This window comes from Anneissia japonica, unplaced genomic scaffold, assembly GCF_011630105.1.
Source record: "Anneissia japonica isolate Jap-2015-1 unplaced genomic scaffold, ASM1163010v1 scaffold287716_len795978_cov209, whole genome shotgun sequence".
Taxonomy (NCBI): domain Eukaryota; kingdom Metazoa; phylum Echinodermata; class Crinoidea; order Comatulida; family Comatulidae; genus Anneissia; species Anneissia japonica.
The window spans coordinates 500,443-520,700 of record NW_022756589.1 but is presented as its reverse complement, the minus strand read 5'-3'; the positions used below and the strand labels follow the sequence as shown (position 1 = coordinate 520,700).

Sequence of the window (20,258 nt, the reverse complement as noted above, 5' to 3'; positions counted from 1 at the left end):
TCCCTATTCCTATTGGTCGTATAGTCATAATGGCATGGTTATATTTAGTATTTTGACCCACTTTTAGTGCAACTAATTTGCCGTCATGGGTGGGAGTGTGTTAGGGGTACCTGACAAGAAATTTCAAACTTCACAAAATAGAATAATTTATACATCAAAATAATCAGCAAATTATTTGTAATTTATTAGTAAAAAAATCATGAAAATCGACCAATGCATTAAATTTCCATAATTTTTTACAATATTTAATTAATGAACAGTTTAAGAATAGGCGTTTTAATGGTAAAGACAAAAAATGTTGTGGCAGATGGGTGTGAAAATTGTATAAAATAATTATAATCCTTATTCTTGCTGTTAAACTTAATAAATCCAAATATCTCTGACATGGTAAGCCTCCCGGTACATTTCCAGGACAAACCATGCCTCTAACCTCTACCCCGCCCCTCCCCACCCCTGAGGGAACCTTTTTGCTTCTCCAGCACCCCCTTGACCAGCATGTCATTGGAAAGCACTTTGCTTCATGAATTTAAATTATTTTGTTTATTTGCAAATATAAAATACATAACTGTTAAAATAAAGATAATTATTATTATAGTTATATATACAGTGAAACTGAGATAAAAACCGACATTAAGTTATCTACCATCTAGAGGAAAAACATGTCCACCTGATTGGCCAAGCTACAAAATGTACCCTTAGCCTATTAATATTATGAAGATGTTTTGGTGGATGACGTCACTGACGACGGCTAAATTAGAAAGAATTTTCCATCTTCCAAGAATCGCCTTCTAATATACTTATCATAAACAAATACCTAGATATAAGTGACAAATAGTACTTAATGTATCAATATTTAATGATATATCTACTACTTGTAATATCTTTGCATAAAAATACACAATGAATCCAAGTCTATACCATGAACAGAAATAGCTACGTATAACACTGTGTTTTGCCTACATGGCGATCAGGGCCTAGGCATGTATTTTTGAGGACGGCCTAAGTGCACCTTCCCATTCCCTAGTGGAAAATAATATACTGTACCAACTTATCTTCTATGAAAAAATAACGTATTTTGTGATGGTAAATATTTAGATGTCTGGCTCTCGCGATAAACCGATTTGGAGAAAAAAAAAATACACACAGTGGAGAACACAGTGGAGAGTTGGCAGGTGTACATGCTATAAATATGTATTTATGCTAACTGCATGTTCCTACCTACCAGGGCCGCCTCTAGGCCTATTTCAATTTTCATACATGGCATGTTTCTTTTGGCTCCATAGTAAAATTATTGTTTTATATTATTACTTAATATTCAAATATGATACAAAATGATACCTACAAAATGTCTTGATGCTTATCAAAACAACCCATTGCAACATAGACACAACTATATGATTCTGAGTTTTTGCTACATCTACAAGCCAGAATTATTGCAAATTCTATTTGAACTATTAGATCTATTGACACTATATTCACATTGCGGTTGCGTTACTGCAATGAAATTGAAGCGTTAAAATTATTGAAGCACTCTCCAACAGGAATTTTTTCGAAGAAAAGTGTCGTGTAAGGGAGATCAGGGGATTTGAAAAGGACCACCTGGTGCCTAGATAAACAGAATTGGACAATTTTTGGGCATTTTGTACTGTTTTCTGACATTTTAACTTGTTTACGCAAGCAAATTTTAGAAAAAAAAAAAAAAATTAGCCAAGAAACATAAAAATATATTAAAATACTGTACTTTTTTTCTGTATTTCCTTCACTATCATGGCATTGACATGAATGAATCAAACTACTTAGCAACCTATGTTTAACCTTTGACCTTTGCTAGCACATACATATTAACATCTCTAATGACAAAACCATGAGAACAAATCAAGCGTAGCTTTCATTAAGTAACATATTCATTAAAATCTGATTAAAATACATGTTTTTTTATAGTACAAAATTTGTCCCTGGTTAGTACCATAGTAAGAGGTATTCATTAATGTAAATAGTTAATCAGTAATAAACATTAAAACACAAAAGTGAGGCAGTCAAGTGATTTTTTTTTGTAATGATAGCAATGCATATACTTGAATTACGGCCGTTGTTTTGTTTATTATTGGTGATTGTGATTACAAAGCCGCCACTGTGAACTGTTGTGTTGAAGAATTAACACTTGCATGGCATCTCCCTGCTGATTCTCAAAAAAAAAGACGACAGAGTGTTCAACCAAACACAAACACAGTTGAACGTCAACGTGTTTACCACGTTGAGAAATTTGCTATAATTATGTCCAAGAAAGCACATGGTTTGTAATAAGAAATATTGGATTACTATCTTTTTAATCTTTTCTTCATTTTGAACAGTATTCCGTGCCAATCTTGGTTGGAGTTTGTGTTCTTGTAGGTACAGTGGTCTTCAAGAAGTATGTCCTCGGCAAGAAAAAGAAGGGGCCTCCAAAGACACTCCAGAACCCAGATCTCAAGTACACCCTTCCTCTTGCAGACAAGGAGGTATGTAGCATTTGCGATTCTTTGTTTGGATGTACTGCGTTTGTAATCAGCGTATCTACTTCTAATTATTTTTTAGTGGAGGGGGGTGGGTGTGAGGGTTTGTTATTTTCCTTCTACCATAGCCTATATTTAGAGTAAATAAATTTTGTATCTTTAACTTTAAATATACGTGTATATAAGTTTTGTATCTATACATTTTTATTTGAATATTATGCATGTATATAACTATGTGAAATACCTTTTTTTGTATTTTATTTGTATTCCATGAATTCAACTGTGTATCATATTTATAGTATAATGCTTTGTCCATCCTATCAAATTTTATGTGACAAATTTTGTCTGATGTGTGCCCATATATGGGCATGATGATGTCATAGTATTCCCAAATATGGGCATATCACATTTATAATTTGATTGTGTTTTATATTTAAGGTTTAATAAATAAAGTAAATTTGTATGAATTTGAAAAGTTAAGTATGTATGATTGATTGAATCAAATGATCAGTGTATATAAATAAATGCACACAAAGACTATTCTAAAGATACACTATTTAGCTAGTTTTTTATCCAGTTTGTCTTTCACTTTGCCCATTAATTTAAATGCATCATTTTATTTTCTAATGGAAGGGAGATTTCTGTCTACATTGCATTGTACAATGTGTGGCTTTTTTTTGTAGAGCATGGTCAAAACATGGTGATACAAATTGTTAAACTGTTGAGAATGTTACCATTAACACTAAATAGATATACATTGTGTTGATTTTCTTCTTTAGGTTGTGAGTCCTGATACCAGAAGATTTAGATTTGCATTACCATCAGCTGAGCATATCCTCGGCCTTCCTGTTGGTTAGTACAGATTATTATTGCATTTTTTATGTTTTCATTCTCAGTTTGATATTGTGCCATTGTGTTTTTTTTTTCTAGATCAAAAAACCATATCATTTGCATATGGAATATGCAAATAAGATAAAGCCAGTGATAGTTAATAATGCTGGTACTGTGTAAAATTTGTGCCATCATTACCTTTACCTTCCTTTACTGTGCAAGGTAAACTTCTCTAGGGGGTTGCACCAGCCTTCCACTTATATGCTTCCCATTGGACATGCTCTTCTGTTAAGCAGTCATTGTCGCCCAGTTATAATAATTATAATTGCATGTTTATGCTTGTAATTTGATCAGAATGTAATTTAATCAGAATGTAATTTTTTTGGAAATGACATTTAATCTACACAAAATCTACAGCATAGATGATTACACTTAGTGCCATTAAATGTTTAAAACCGCCATGTGCTTGACCTTGTCATACACAGTCGCTCATTAATTTCAGTACTGGTATTTTTAGTAAGTGGCATTGTGGTAATGTAGCAGCGTAACACAAGGGGCCCTAGGATATTAATTAAGATTTTTTTTCTATGGACCCTGGGCCCCAAAATGGCTTAGTGAGCCTTTTAATGAGCATATAGGGAACAGTGTGACCCACACCACACTGGTGGGTAGGACCCGAAGAATTTTTGACCAGGGCCTCAGGAATTCTAGTTACACCACTAGGATGATGATGTTAATGTTTGGACAGTAAGAATTGAAAGCCAAACATTGCATGGTCAAACCAATTTGTTGAATTTAGACCAAGTCAGTATCATATCATATATACATTAAATTGCAGAATTCCATCTGTGTAAACATGCATATTAGTATCAGTATAAGAAACCAATATATATTGCATAAAAAAAGAATACATAAATAGCAAATTAATGTATGTTTACTAATATTCATATTTAATTGATTGAAATCAATCAATAATTTATGCTTCCACTGCTCTTGTTATATAAAAAGAAGAGTAGAAATATGTTGAATACAAGCTGTTGGAACTAAAAGAATTAAAGATATGTGTTGTGTTGTGTTGTATTGCGCTGTGTTGTGCTATGTTGAAAAATTCAATGCAATATTGAATTGCTTAGTTATTAAGTTAGTTATTAGCTTTCATTTGAAAATTAGAATGAGCAATCTTCTATCTTGCTAATAAACATCTGTGGCATATCTATGAATCCCAAAATGGGGGGGACCTGATGGGGGTGCAAAGGTGAAGTGGGGAGGCGCTAGGTGAAGTCAGGGCCGTTAGGTAAAGTGGGGAGCGCTTGTTTGCAAAATAAGATGATATAAGGTGATTTTTATCTACTTGAACATGATTTTTTTGCTTTGAACATTTTCAATGGGGAGATTGAGGGTGCAAGTTATTTTAGGGATGGGGAGGGTGTGCATCCATGATCCCTCACCTAGATATGCCACTGATTGACATTTGTAAATAATACAATTTCTATAATCTTTGCATTGGACCTTAAGTTGACCAGGATTACAAGTTTAATGTTCTACATATTTGTTATAAACTTCAAACTGCTTTCCTGATGATGACATAATTAATGTCGAAATATTGAATCCCAACACGATGGCGTGTATTTCAATACTTGGAGTATGTATTATACTTTCTTATCTGAGATTAATCAGTGGACCTTTCGGTTTCAAACTGCTTTGTTCAAGTAATAATAATAAAACTTATTCCTATTCATATCTGCATCCAATTTATAAAGACATCTGACCAGCATGGCTTAAGTAATAGGGGTGCAGATAATTAATTAACTGAACCTTATACATCTATTCTAATCTTAGAAATCTTTCAGTTTTATATTTAGGTCCCAAACTTTGGAACTCGCTCTTAGCCAGTCTCAAAACTAAACCACATATTTGTAGTTTCAAAACTAATTTTAAAAAGACTCTGATCTTTGTATGGTAACTTAAACTGTGTCCTCCTTTATACATCTTGCCAGCTCTCTTTTTGTCTTATCTTAATTGTTGTTATTGCTGATATTATTGTTAGCAAACCTATTTTTAGGTAATTGCAATACTTTACAATATTAATATTGTTTTTAAGTGTTAGTTTAAAGTTTATTATATTATAGGAGTAATGTTTAGCCCTACCTGATGTATTATCATGCTGAACACTCAGTCTGTTCCCAAATACGTGCAAACAAAAATTGCAAGTGATTTGAGAAGGAATCGAACTCACGACCTCCACCTCCACCTCTTAATTTTGCTTTAAAAAAGAAAATGTTATTAATTATGTGATTGTCAACAGGTCAGCACATATACCTGTCTGTCCGTCTTGACGGCAACCTCGTGGTCCGTCCTTACACACCTGTAACCAGCGATGATGACAAAGGCTACATGGACCTTGTTATCAAGGTAAGCATCAGGCAGTGTACAGCCCATGCTACAATATACTAACATGACAGTACTGTTGGCCTTTCAAAGCTCACTTTCTTTTGAACACAAAATGCGACTCATTGTTTGTATTCTTGTAAAAATGATGGCTTGTACTAGATTCACACAATACAATATTTTACATAGGACGTGAGCTTATATGTAACAAAGATTTCCTGAGACTTTCCCACTAATATCTCTGAACTAAACTCAGATCTTTGCTAAAAGTGCAGACAGCCAGATTAACATAGGGGCATTTGGGGGCGCCAGGCCCAGGCCCACAGGCCCCAATTGGGAAAAATAGGCCCCCGAACCCCAGGAAAAATCACAGAAAATCTGTATTTAGGCCCACTTGCAATTACAGCCCCAGGCCCCACATCCCTTTAATCCAGCCCTGCAGAGAGTGCAAATATGTGTGAGGCTACAATAAAAGATAAGCTCCGCCCTGAGAGCATGCAGACAAATCAGTACTATGTTTAGCAGCCTCTGTAATACATGTTTTTCTTAGACGGATATTACGATGACCAGATGCAAATTTTACACGGATGAGCTATCACATGGAAGCGATGTAGCAGGAAACACTTGCTAAATTATTTCTGACATGCGTCCCTTGTTCCATTATATAATTAATGAATACACATAGTCAGAATTAATGTATTATTAATTAGTTAATTGTTATTTGTTGTACAGGTGTACATGAAGGATGTCAACCCAAAATTCCCAGCTGGTGGTAAAATGTCGCAATACTTGGATTCTATGGAGATTGGAGATGGAATTGATGTCCGAGGTCCAAGTGGTCGCCTTATCTATAATGGAAAGGGTAAGGTTAGCAAATATAATAAGATTATTGATAATAAACTTTGTATAGAGACATTATAGTAATTTTACATGGGCCAAGCTGTACCAGGGAATAATGGCATAAATGCCACTTTTAATAATGTGAACTATAACCTATATTTTTTAAAGAGCAATGGTACAAAACCACAGACTTCTATGCTTCAGCGCACACACATTGGTTACCAAAATGTGTTATGCTGCCTGCCACTATGCTTTGCTGATTCAATGCACTGATTTTAATATTTCTATTAACTTGTTTACAGGTAACTTTAGTATTCGTCCTGACAAGAAATCCCCACCTGAAACCAAGACTGCCACCAAGGTTGGGCTTATTGCAGGTGGTACAGGTAAGTTGTTATAACCTGTTATTTTGAATTCAAATTCTAAACTAAACTAAATACAGTGCTTTACTGTAAATAGTAATGCTGGTTGGTGGCCATTTTACACACACATTATCAAATTATATGACAAATTTCTGTGATTTGCTCGTAAATGGATATGATATAAAATGTCTTGTCCATATACTGTATGGATGTGATAGGATATCATCATGCCCATATACGGGCAGTACTTATAGTTGATTGTGTGTTTTAGGTATCACTCCCATGTTGCAGTTGATCCGTGAGGTGTTCAAACACCCAGAGGACAAAACTGAACTCTGGCTCCTGTTTGCTAACCAGGTAAGTTTGGTTTTACTATAACTTAATTCATGTCACAGGAATATGTATTTATTTTTGTACCGATATATAATGATGGATGACTCTTACAAACCTTGGTATTTCACTATTAATTTACGAAGTGCTTTATGTTTACAAAATAAAAGAAAACTATATTTATTCATTAAAATTAAATTGCAGACTAAAGTACAAAATAGGAAATCAAACAAGAAATTTACCATTCACAAAAAATAACATAAATGTTTATAATAATATATGTATAATATTAATATTTATTGAAAAGGAACATAAATACAGTGTATTTTACTATTTTGTGATATTATGAAACAATATTTATATAGAAAGTTAAATGTGTGGGTAACTACAGCACGCTAAATGTATATTTTAACAGACAGAAGCCGACATCCTTCTTCGTGACGAGTTGGAGGAGATTGCTAGTGAACAGAAATCTCGATTCCATCTTTGGTACACTCTTGATAGACCTGACGAAGGTAAAAATTTATCTACAAATTGCCATTCAGTTTATAGTATTCATGTATCTTGATTAAACATTTAAAAAAATGCCAAATACTGTAGAGTATATTCATTGTATTGATTATATTATTTCTGATAGCTTGGAAGTACAGCTCTGGGTTCATTAATGAGGACATGCTGAAAGCGAGAATGCCACCTCCTGGTGACGACACCTTAATACTGATGTGCGGGCCACCACCAATGATCAACTATGCCTGCCAACCTAACCTGGAGAAACTTGGCTATGCAGAGGACAGGCGTTTTGCATATTAAACCAGGTGCATCATAACACCTGTTATTTCCCCACCTGCTTAAGCCATAGAGGGCATTATATGTTTAAATTTTAAAATCATTTTAGTATAATTCTAGATTTACAAAAGTGTACTAATCAATTATTTTGATAACTCAATAGTTAATTGGTATTTAATTTTTTTTCTGGATTTAAATTAATTTTTAAATTGTGCCTTCATTCCCAGATTAAATTTGTGGCTAGGAATTGACACTTTAAGAGGTTCCACAACTACAGATGTAAGATGTTTGAGCCACAACAGTCATGCAAAGTTTTTAGATGTTTAAGCCACGTAGTGGCTTATGGTGTGAACTGAAATATTTATGTATTGAATAACTCTTTTGTTTTTAAGAAGTTAATGCTATTTTTTATTCCAAATTATTTGCATTTTGGATAATTAAATAATTTGAGAAATGTAATAAGTATACAGCAGAGAAAATTGTTATTGTCTAACCAATTTTTTTTTTTTTTTTTTTATAAACAGAAATTTATTAACATTTCATTACATTAGTGATAGCTTAAAGCATCTCATAAGCAATAAATTTGTTTAAGATAAGAATTATGTGCCATAGAGCTAAATATTTGCCATATTAATTCCACCATCCAAGTTATAATTAAGCTTTCTTTAGTCTTCCATGGTGGTGGTATTAATTAATGAATAAATAAAAAAAGCATTGAAAAAAATAAATATTGATTGATTTTTTTTTTATGTCCACTTGGGTTTCATATGATTATACAAACCTACATATTGGGACCAAAACATTTAAACCAAAATTTTACAAAACAAGATAGATAGATATTATCTGAACACAAGTAAGTAAAAATAGTAGCTCTGTTTTTTTCTTATTGCCGTTATAATATTTTTCTTACCTCAGCCCCAGCCCACCATCACCATGGCTGGGGCTGAGGTGGTATAGACCCTCTATCTATGAAAGTCCCTCCTTTAGCCCAATCTATTTCACATTCCTGGATCTGCCACTGATATTCCAATAAATTTTCAAGAAACAATATCTGGTATTACACAGGCCTGGAGCACTGGCTCCTCCAGCACCACCCTCTCGGTGCAAAAAAATCAATGTTATTTTCCCATTGTAAATAGGCAAGATTATAGCTAGGAGGGGCCAGTGGTGTATCTAGGGGGTGCGCAATCCCCAGTCACACCCCCCCCAAAAAAAATCACCTTATTTTGCAAGTTGGCGCCCCTAACTGATCATCGAGCCCCTCACTTCAGCTTCACGCACCCCAATTTCAAGACTTCTAGATACGCCACTGGGAGGGGCTAAAGTGAGTGAGTGGGCGATCTATCTCTGAAAGTCCCTACTCTGGCCCACCATTGTTTATGATGCATTTTGCATAATTCATTTGTAGGACCGGGTGGTGCAGGTATACAATAACATACGTAAATCAACTCTATATTAAGAAACATTCACAATCAAGTACAATATAGTGATTTATTCATATATTCTCTTAATGTTCATAGATTGCATTTTATAACCTGCACATATTAAAAGCTATGATTAATAAATGTATTATTTGTCTATTTTTTGGAAGTTATAGGTATTTGAAGTACGAATAAAAAAATTTAATAGTAAATAAAGGTATATTAAAAACTATAAAATTAAGACAAATTAAATGATATAATGCTGACAAACTAGATGTGGAAGAAGAATCACACAAATCAAAATCTCTAGGAAATACACCATGGGATTAAAGAAGATATCAAATTAATGACGAATTAATTCAGATTCTTTTAGATGTTTAGGATTTTTTCCACAAACCTTGCACAATAAATTTCACAGCATTGGTTATCAATCCATTTTTCTCTCAAATTCATTTGGAAAACCAAATTTATATTAAATGGTTTTCTATTCAAATTCTAAAACTGTTAATACCTCCATCTAAGGAAACAATTATAATTTTAAAAATGTCCATTATTTTGATCAAACATTTAGTTCTATAACATTTTTGTTGTATCACTGTTAAGGAAATAATTTAGAATTTAAAAATTAGTTTTAAAATGGTTATCACAGTGTGTATACAATAGCTTGCCACTCTTTGACACATCATTTAAGTAGCAAATCCAAGCATGTACATCAAATTACAGTAAAACATCCATTTTATGAACATAAATTTTTCAAATAGTATTTGCCGCTGATAACGTCATCATCGACCAATTATTACCGTAAAAAAAGTATGATTGCGCACATTTTACAAAGGGATAATGTATATTTCTCTTAATAAAATCAAGTTTGTTGTATTTATTTATTAACATTTCAATCTTTTCTTCCATTGCTTGTATAATAATCACTATATTAATGTAATAAACCTAACCAGAACAACGAACTACCAACGCAAGTGTTGTCGGATTGAGCGCACATGTTTACGATAACAAATGAGAGTGTTGGGGTCAGCAACTTATTGACATCGTTAATGCTAGATATAATTGGGAAATGCACATGTAAACAACAAAGTTCAACGACTAACAACTAGAATGAACACGATAGAACGGTCCATAAAACATACAGATGTTTGAATAAGATTAAAAATAATAGTGGAAAAATGCCAGAGATTAAAATAATTTGGTTTTTATTGAAGGTAAATTCAGCTAGGCCCTTGCGTGGTATTCCCACGCTGCTAGGCCTAGCCACCGTCAACCTATTGGCGCTCAATGGCAGGGGACAGCTAGGCCTAGGTACTGGAAAGACTCCTGATTTAGCTTACAAATTTTTTCAATTTACAAACTCCCCTTGGTACCAAGGGGTACGTAAAATGGACATCTTACTTTGCTCATGGCATTGTAAACCCTGTTAACCTTGTTATTAATATAATTCACACTCTCAAATATATGCTACATCATTGGTGGGATTCATAATTAAGAGCTGCTAATTAGTTTTCATCGTCAGACTCAGGTGGTGAAGGAATAGGTGTTGATGCACGAGAGCTGTTTGGTGATGGCGGTGCTGAAGCTGCTCGAGGGAACCGGAATGACTAGAAAATATAAACAACTGAATTAACATCATAAAAATTTAATTACTGCAGGATAATACCTAATATTTTAATGAAAAAAAAATGTTATATCATTATATCGTTTTATAAGAAAAGTGCAATAATCTAGTTTTAAAGTTAAGGCCTCTAACAGTTTCAATTGTACATGACTGTGTCAAAGGTTAATGTATATAAACATACACTTAAATGGCTTACGATAGCATATGCATTTTTATAAAGCTTTATTATCTCTGTCAAATGAGGTTATTTTTTTACGCTGTCAATAAGATTATGCAAAAACTAATGAATGGATCATCATAAAATTTAGTGAAATGGTACATAATAATCAAAGGTGCCATTTAATTTTTGGAAGGAATTTCTGATTATTTTAATTTTGTGCAATCTTAGAGGTGCCTTGACTTCATTCTGCAGAGGCTTGATTATGATTTTGAAGCATTAAATCATTGACTAGGAATTGAAAACATACCGGTGGACCATCACTATCATCAACATCAAACAGCTCTGGGTAGACTTTGTTTAGTACCAGCTGTCTTGACTGCCGGTAATACTATGAAGAAAAGAAGAATGATTGTATATCAGTACTACATTATAATATACACAATAATTGGTCATATTTACACATAATTGTGATTTATGCATTTATTTCCAAATATCACTTATCTTATTTCTGCATCTCATAATTATCATTTCATATTTAATTAAGGAATGATCATAGGCAAATAATGACTTCAAAAAATTACTAAGAATAATTAAGCACTGTCTTGCAGGATACTTACAACTCCAAGATTTTTCCAGTCTAGTAGATCACTCAGACGTTCAGTACGATTACGTTGAAGGATACGCTGTCTTCTTGTCAACCGTGTAAAATCAAACATGTACTAAAAACATAAAAGTAAATAATTTTAAAAATTGGTAGTGAATAAATGGAAATATAACTTTCTGGCATTCTGATTTGAAATCTATTTACATTATTCATTTGAAAACTTCATTGTTTAGGTTCTCAATGCAATGAAAAGAAAATGAGGTGGTGTATATATGGCTGTAGAGTAGGTTATTCAGGATGCAAGGGGCTGACGGTTCGAAGTACTTTCAAAGGAGTGTTCTTGTCTAAGAGAGAATCGTTAATATTCACTAAACAACCAATTATTTTCAGTTTAATAGCTGGTAAAATCTATTCATAATTTATAATGAACATACAACCTTTTTGACACTTACAAATTCCTAATTGAAGATGTGAATTGGATTGTACTAAAATAAGTAATTAGAAACTAACCGATGCCAACTGTTGGACCGATTCTTCTGGACTCTTTGTTCGTCTGTCAATGATATAGATACCATAAGACGTGGGGTCTGCAATCTGCTGCGCCATGAAGCACCCGAAACCAGACAAATTACTGGTGACGCTTGGAATCCCCATCACAGTACACTCCGCTATAAAAACATCAATGAATAATAGTATTAAGTAAATAATAATATATAAAATAATGCTATAATTTCAATAGATGAGAGGACTGACACTAACCTGGTGTATAACCCCAAGGTTCATAATATGAGGGGAAGACACCAAGATGGCAACCTCGAACAAACTCGGAATAATCACAAGCAAATAACGGATTAGTAGATGAAAGGAATTCTGGATGAAAAATGACCTGGAACAAAGAAAATAAAATTAAATGTTTAACAAGATAATAAAAATGAACAACATATAGAGTACACAGTGTTAAGTCACGATACCACATGATACTACTCCCTTGCTATCGTTGCAAAATGGTTTCAACCGGACACCATTTTCGCCACTGACAAACCATTGTTTCAAAAACAAAATTTCAAACTAGTAACTTGTTCAATGCCATAATGGTGGAGGGATAGAAACTATGTAGAGATCTACCCCTTCTGGTCACTAGTGATTGATATCGACAACCACTCTACATCAAAGTGAACAAATGGTTTGTATACAAATATACAATGTGTAACAGGGCAAAGTGTGTGTTTATATGATTTGACATTATACATACACATGTGCAAGTAAAACCAAGAGATGCCTTGTTCTTTCAGATAAGAAACTTAGTTTGGATGGACTTTTTTATACCTTGTTTAGCAAACAAAAAAAAGTCTGTGCTATAAGGCCAGTACTTTCCAACTTACTTTGACTCTATCATCTGGAGCGTTGAAGAGTTTGATTCTTCTGATATGAGACAGAACTGGATCCTTGTAGTCATCAATGACATTGTGGGTACAGACGGGTGGAAGGTTCGGCGTCTGAGCACTGTAGATGCAACGTTTCAATTGTACAATATCACTTGGGCTAAGCAGATCATCTCCTGTTGGTGTCTCTCCTCTGAAATAAATATATGTAAAATATTACTATCTTACTGTATTTATTAGAATAAACACCACAATTTAAATAAATGCCCCAGCCAAATAAACGCCCCCGCTAGGGCCTCATCAGGAATAAACGCCTTCCTTGAATAAATGTCCAGAGGTGTTTACTTTTTCCTCAAATAATAATGTCCCCCTTAAATGACTGACTTTAAACAAATCTAATTCTCAACACATTCTATCAATGTTCTACTCCAGTAGAATTACATTTTTCTAACCTGGTTAACCTGGTTACGATCAGTAAGTCTTTATTCTGGTGGCAATTATATGTTGTAGTACACATTTACAGTGAAATAAATCAGTGTTTATTTGAATACATACATATACATTTTACACAAAGAAAAAACAAACACCTCCCTCGAATAAATGCCCCCTCAAAAACTCTATCAACAATAAATGCCCCAGGCCTTTATTTGAATAAATACAGTATGCGAAATAAAACAATGTACACAACAAAACAAGAAATAGGAAAAATCTTGTACAAACTTCTTAATTTAATCAAGAGGGATTTCTTACCTAAGAGCATGTTCAAACACTCTCTTTCCGATTTTCTCTTGAATGTCAGAAACCGCTTCTTTCATCTGTTTACTGATAGCCTGGCCTCGGAGTGACTCTACGTTAAAGCTGTTCGTGCGAGCAGGGAAGATCAAGAAAGCTACTACTGTCATCTCAGACCCTGAATTCTATGTAAAAAAAATAGAATACAGGTAGAACTTTGTTGACTCAAATAATTTATTACACGGTTAAAGGTTATACATTTGTACTGTGCAAAATACTAGGTTCTCTATGCACAAAAACAAGTGAACAGATGTACATGTGTTAATGATTTGAAAAACAATACTGAAATCTACATTTATTTATATAAAAACAAGTACTGTACACCGTACTCGCGCGAATAAGCATCCGGGCGCTTAAAATATTTTTTGCACTTTTTGAGGGGAGCTTCTTCAAACGTGGTGCTTATTTAAACAGGGCGCTTATGAAAACAGAGTGGAAATTGAGGGGGCGCTTACGGAAATAGATGAAAATCAAGCAGAATAGCAGATGCAATTAGTGGTGGTGAGTAGTGGTAGCTTGTTGGCCATCAGCTGATTGAGATTAGCAGGATGGCAGGATCATTGCAGTTTTCTTGAAAACTCAGATGAGAATGTGCTAAAGGTGCAAATTGTCGGAAAAAGAAAAAGAGGAGTAGGATGAGGCCTAAACAAATATGTAAGAAGAGGAAAGTTGAAAATATACTGTCTGTCCAGGGATCGGTGCTCTCATCTCTTCAAGAAAAATATCCTCATTTTGATATATCCTCATTTTGATGTTGACATAAGAAGAATGTGATTCCACTCTGCAGCTCAAATTGTACCAACAATCACAGTCCCAGGATTGATTGGATTATTGACTTACTAAAAAGAAAATCTTATGATATTATCGAGGGGGGCGCTTATTCAAACAGGACGCTTAAGGAAATTTTTACGTTAGGAGGGATGCTTATTCAAGAGGGGCGCTTATTCAAACAGGGCGCTTATTTGCGCAGGTACGGTACTAGGCAATTTGCAAATATTACCACCCCCCGAGTTTGAGAAGATTTTGGACAATTTCTGTATGTTGGGCATATCAGACGACCCAATTTCACTTTGGAATTCTTACTTTGTGAGTGCGGACATAAGAATGACCTGAGTTTTAGTTGCTGAATCTGAGAAAGAGAAGATTGTAGTAGGGGTAAACTAATGTTGCCAAAGACTCTTGCTTACCTTCATATAATAGTTGAGTCTCGCTAGCGATTCTAAAAATAGATCAGCACCTTTGTTGGAGAATTCATAGCGGCCAGCAATGAAGAAATACAATGTTTTATCAAGATTAAAGTTCAGATGTCTGAAAAAGAATTATTACATTTTTTAATTGATCACTCAATAACACATGTACCATAAGTCCCCAACAATTATGATCAAAACAATTACACTTGTTTAATATTATACTGTTTAGAATAGGTACACAAATCCTACAATATATGTGCTGTATAAAAAATATAAATTAATATTTTATAAATTATATCATTTGTTCCCAGTTTTTATATTTGATTGTTCAGTGTATAAAACAGCCCAACATCAGATCAAAGTTTACCATTGAACTCAGATTTCAGGTTCTTAGTGAGTATACAGAGGAAGATAAGAATGATGTTGAGAAAAAGTGGCACGATTTGAGGATTCTCACAAGGAGGCTGTGAAGAAGTACTAGGGTACAAGAAGAAAGGTCAGAAGCCATGAATCACTAAGGAGTCATAGCAACTGTTTGAGGAAAGTAAGAAATTGAAGAGCAATATTGAACAGACCAAGTCAAAGGCCTAATTGTAAGTCAATTGTAACATCATCACTGTAAATCCTAATGTTAGGTTCCTATCACCAACCATTCATCAAATTTCTATTAGTGCACGGTTTGCTTAATCTTTTTTAGGTTTGTGTGAAAAAGGCCAATTTAACTTGTATGTATAGTATTGCCATATATTCTAGGTGCAATGAATTTTAGGCTAGTTTTTTTACACCTAGCATTACAATGCGCACCTGGTTAGGTTAGATTAATGCTTTCAAAAAATTCCTTTGGCCTTGCAAGCCCACAAGAATATTTTTATGCATTAATCTAGCTTTCACATCCACTAGTGTATGATACGCAACTACTCTAATTGCTAAACGGTAAATATATATATGTTAGATGGCTTATGAGAGCACACAGCAGTTTTGTGAAAATGTTAATAATTATCGTAACTTACCCATGAAAGTGCCCTCTGACGAAGTCATTGATTTTTTCTTTGGCCTTTGCGTGAAGATTTTGGAATTCATGCATGGCTTGGAACTTCACTACATTCAAACCATTAGGTACCACAACATCTGAAAAGGCATTTAAGATAAAAATATGAAAAACTTAAAAAAAATCATTCAAAACAATGAAAAGCTCCTTTTAATAGTAATAGGAGCTTCCAATAAAACACAGATACATACAGTATGCCCCACACGCTTCCCCTAAATCTGTCGGCTGTATAATTCATGTTTACCTGGTTTCCTTTTTAGTAGAGCCTCACTTTCTATAGCAAGTATCTCAGAGACCGTACTGAATACATGGGCCATATGCACTGCTGCCCTCTCCATACAATAGCGATGGTAAATCCCACGCTGCCCAGCTTCCTTGTCAATGTCAAACTGGATAAAAATACAATCGAAAGTACTTTACATCTGCCACACTTCCTTAAACTAAACATTAAAAAATAGAAGTAATTTTTATAATGTTGGTCAACATCAATCATTATTTGTTATATATTAAAGACATTTTAATTAACTTTTAATTAATGAATTGTTTGTCCATTAATGGACTGTACAATTAGAAGGAACACAGACATTTCAACAGTCCGAGTCTATTTTAACTTGGATTAAAATTAGGAATTCTACAACCAATATCCCAAGTCTGCTTGCCTCAAATGAATTTGTAGTTCAATTAACTACTGTAAGTCATTTATATAATTTGTATATGTATTGACTTCCAACAAGTGCATGTACAGTTTAAACTACAAGATGGTTTATTGGTTTGTTAGGGCAAGAATCTGATATAGTCTGCACAGCATTCATGTGCAGTTTAAACTACAAGATAGCTTACTTTGTTTGTGTAGGCAATAAAAGCAACATAAACCTTTATCCAGATTATTATAAAAACCTACATTGCCAGCACATAGGTATCTTTCAAGCAATGTGGCATGCATTGTGAAGATAGTGCAAAAATCAGCCTGACATAGTCTGCACAGCAATCATGTGCAGTTTAAATTAAAAGATGGCTAATTTGTTTGTTTAACGCAAGAAAAATGACACAAACCTTGCCCAGATTATTATAAAAATCTACATTGCCAGCACATAGGTATCTTCCTAGCAATGTGGCATGCGTTGTGAAGATAGTGCAACAATCAACCTTGCGCAATCTGCACAGCATCAGTCCTATCCCTGACAGCCACTCATGGAATTGAGTCATGATCAGTGGTTTATCATCAGAATCAAAACCTGCACGGAACTGTTATAGGAAGAAAAAAGTTACAGATTGCATTTTCAAGAGAGTACAAAACATTGTTGTCAGCCCTCCTGTAAAAAATTAAATGGTAATCTTTTTTAAGATCATAATTTGTCTTTCGTGGATATACTGTAACTTCAAGAGCTTCTAACTGTTTAATATTCTTTAGTATCATTAGGTACAAGCATTTTGAAACCATTATTCCATTAGAAGGACTAAGCCTAAATTCTGATTTGACAGACTAAGGAACATAAACTTACATCGGATTTGGTTGGTTGGATTTATTAAGCGTGAAATACACCAAGGGCAAGCCTTGTAACTACAAAGGTGGTGATTTGGAGGGTACGCCGGGAGACAAACGCGTCAACATGTACAGCATCTATGTTGCACATGGGACTATAATAGCTTACACCTCTTATCCAGAAGACAGTGAAATATTAAAACTTGTATTTCAGCCCTCCAGCTAAACATCAAGGAGAGCAGTAATTCTATGCTCTAAGTTGCACCTAGGACTATAATAGCTTACAACTGAACTAGGGACCAAGATTATTCTATGCTCTAAGTTGCACATAGGACTATAATAGCTTACAACTGAACTAGGGACCAAGATTATTCTATGCTCTAAGTTGCACATAGGACTATAATAGCTTACACCTCTTATCCAGAAGACAGTGCACTATCAAAACTTACATTTCAGCCCTCCAGCTAAACATCAAGGAGAGCAGTGATACAACTGAACTAGGGACCAAGATTATTTAAAGGTCAAATAAAATACTGAAAGGTCCACTGATTATTGTCAGATAAGGATGTATAATACATATTTCAAGTATTGAAATGGAATTCTGGATGACAAAATTAATGTAGAAATACTGAATCCCAACACGATGGCGTGCATTTCAGTACTTGAAGTATGTATTATACTTTCTTATATGAAATACTATTTACATAATTATGACTCTTCGGATTGCCCTGTGAAACTAATAGTAGTATTTGTGTAGCATTAGAGTGATACATATATACATTTCCAGATTATATTGATTACCTCTCCAATAAACCACTGCACTAGATTTCCGAAAATAACAGCATCATTTGATTCCTTGTCATGCCATGGAATACCAATGTGTGCCAATTCCCAGAGATCCTTTTTCCACTGGTCTAGCATCCAAGCAGCTGAGCCAATATCAAAGAGAATGACATTCGGGTAGCCGTCTATCAGCCAACGGCCACACACAACCTAATTTATAGTAGAAGCATAAATGTAGATTATTGTGTTAATTTTATATCTTTTATTATACACACAATTGGATTTATAGAACAAGCATAAATTAATGGTAGTTATGGCCGTCATTTTATACGACCTTTTACAAGTACAGTAATAAATGCCATAACCAGTGGCACATCTAGAAGTCTGGGGGGGGGGGTGTGAATGTGAAGTGGGCACTCAATAATTAAGTATAGGGTCATTATCTCATAAAATAAAGAGATATAAGATGATGATGTTTTGCTTCAAACATTTACCTGAATGATGATGTTTTGCTTCAAACATTTACCTGAGGACGTCAGATTTTTTTGGGGGGGGGGGGGCATGCACCTTCCCCACCCCCATGCATCTCCTAGATACACCACTGGCCATAACATAGGTCTAAGTATCATGACTTACTTTCACCCCATTCTTTCTCATCATTTCAACTGCTCTCTTGATAATTGGATGTTCTGGCTCAATAACTTCTACTTCAGTTTTAATACAATTTTCATTACAAGGTCCGAGTAGAAAATATTGATCCCCCATCTCATCAACAGTGACACCTGCCTTTGATCTTATTACGGTATAAATTCCTCCGACTATGTATAGAAAGAGAAAAACATTCAATGGAAATTACAGTACATAGGCATAGTCTACATTTTGTTACCAAATTTAGGCCTTAATTTTTTTTAAGTTGATAAATTTATGCGAATGTAAACAAATGATAAAAAAAATATATTCACTGTCTATAAATAACACTGTGGATTCCTAATAAGGTATTACTTCACTGCATACTATTATAATTATTACAATAACATCGTAAATTTTAAACTTGGAGAAGTAAATAAAAGTAAGTACAATAAAATTGAAAAAATAATGAGATACTTCATAAACCAAGTTTCATTAAGAGGCTTACAGTAGGTAGTGGAGAAAGAAATCCTGTTCTGCACAGGATTTGAACCCAGGACTCTAAAATTGGAAGGCAATCACCTTAACTACCAATAGACCGTGGGTTGAGGATCGAAAACGTTCAATTCTGTGATGCACCAATCCGGGCTACCTGGCTTTTGCACAAAAATGTCAATACTATTAAATTGTAACATAATTTGATTGTCGGCAATCGTGAATTTGGGGAAACTGTAACCAAAAATGAGAATTTATATCAAAAGTTGCTACGTAACTATAGCCAATCAGAAGACGACTAACAATGAAGTTTGGCTTAGCTGCAAGGCCCTCCGCCAATCACAAACTACCTTCTATGCCGTTTGTCCAATGTAAATAGTAAACAACACACTCCACTTGCAAGTATGGCGTTGGCCAGAAGTTCTTCCAATGATAAATCTGAGCCGGTTTCAGGCATATTTTTGTGATACATGTTGTAAGAACCTAGAGTATGGTTGTGTCATTAAGCGTAAACAGCTTAAAAGAAATTTAAGGATGTGCAACTCTGTGGAAAACAACAAATACGAGTCCTCAGTGAGGCCTATTAAGTTTCCGTCGAAGCTTGTCTCTTATACACATCT

At 34.2% G+C, this 20,258-nt stretch overlaps 2 protein-coding genes across 2 annotated transcripts in view; one reads left to right on the top strand and one right to left on the bottom strand.

Annotated features, from left to right (window-relative positions):
• Window positions 1–2,351: 2,351 nt before the first annotated feature.
• LOC117124231 (NADH-cytochrome b5 reductase 3-like) lies at window positions 2,352–8,757 on the top strand (the record flags this gene model as incomplete). Its single annotated transcript, XM_033270380.1, is given in 8 exon segments — window positions 2,352–2,498; window positions 3,272–3,344; window positions 5,629–5,735; window positions 6,444–6,573; window positions 6,854–6,937; window positions 7,185–7,270; window positions 7,659–7,758; window positions 7,881–8,757. Coding segments are annotated over 8 exon segments (900 nt in total), but the record flags the coding sequence as incomplete, so codon positions are not given.
• LOC117124230 (glycogen [starch] synthase, muscle-like) overlaps window positions 8,527–20,258 on the bottom strand; it is a 14,490-nt gene continuing 2,758 nt past the window's right edge. The window contains exons 2-14 of the mRNA XM_033270379.1: window positions 19,153–19,334; window positions 18,535–18,726; window positions 17,304–17,495; window positions 16,495–16,639; window positions 16,213–16,330; window positions 15,200–15,320; window positions 13,971–14,137; window positions 13,221–13,413; window positions 12,598–12,724; window positions 12,349–12,506; window positions 11,852–11,953; window positions 11,542–11,622; window positions 8,527–11,057 (exon numbers count right to left, since the gene is read on the bottom strand). Coding sequence (XP_033126270.1) covers window positions 10,956–11,057; window positions 11,542–11,622; window positions 11,852–11,953; window positions 12,349–12,506; window positions 12,598–12,724; window positions 13,221–13,413; window positions 13,971–14,137; window positions 15,200–15,320; window positions 16,213–16,330; window positions 16,495–16,639; window positions 17,304–17,495; window positions 18,535–18,726; window positions 19,153–19,334 — 1,880 coding nt within the window. The 3' untranslated portion in view covers window positions 8,527–10,955. The remainder of the gene's footprint in view (window positions 11,058–11,541; window positions 11,623–11,851; window positions 11,954–12,348; window positions 12,507–12,597; window positions 12,725–13,220; window positions 13,414–13,970; window positions 14,138–15,199; window positions 15,321–16,212; window positions 16,331–16,494; window positions 16,640–17,303; window positions 17,496–18,534; window positions 18,727–19,152; window positions 19,335–20,258) is intronic.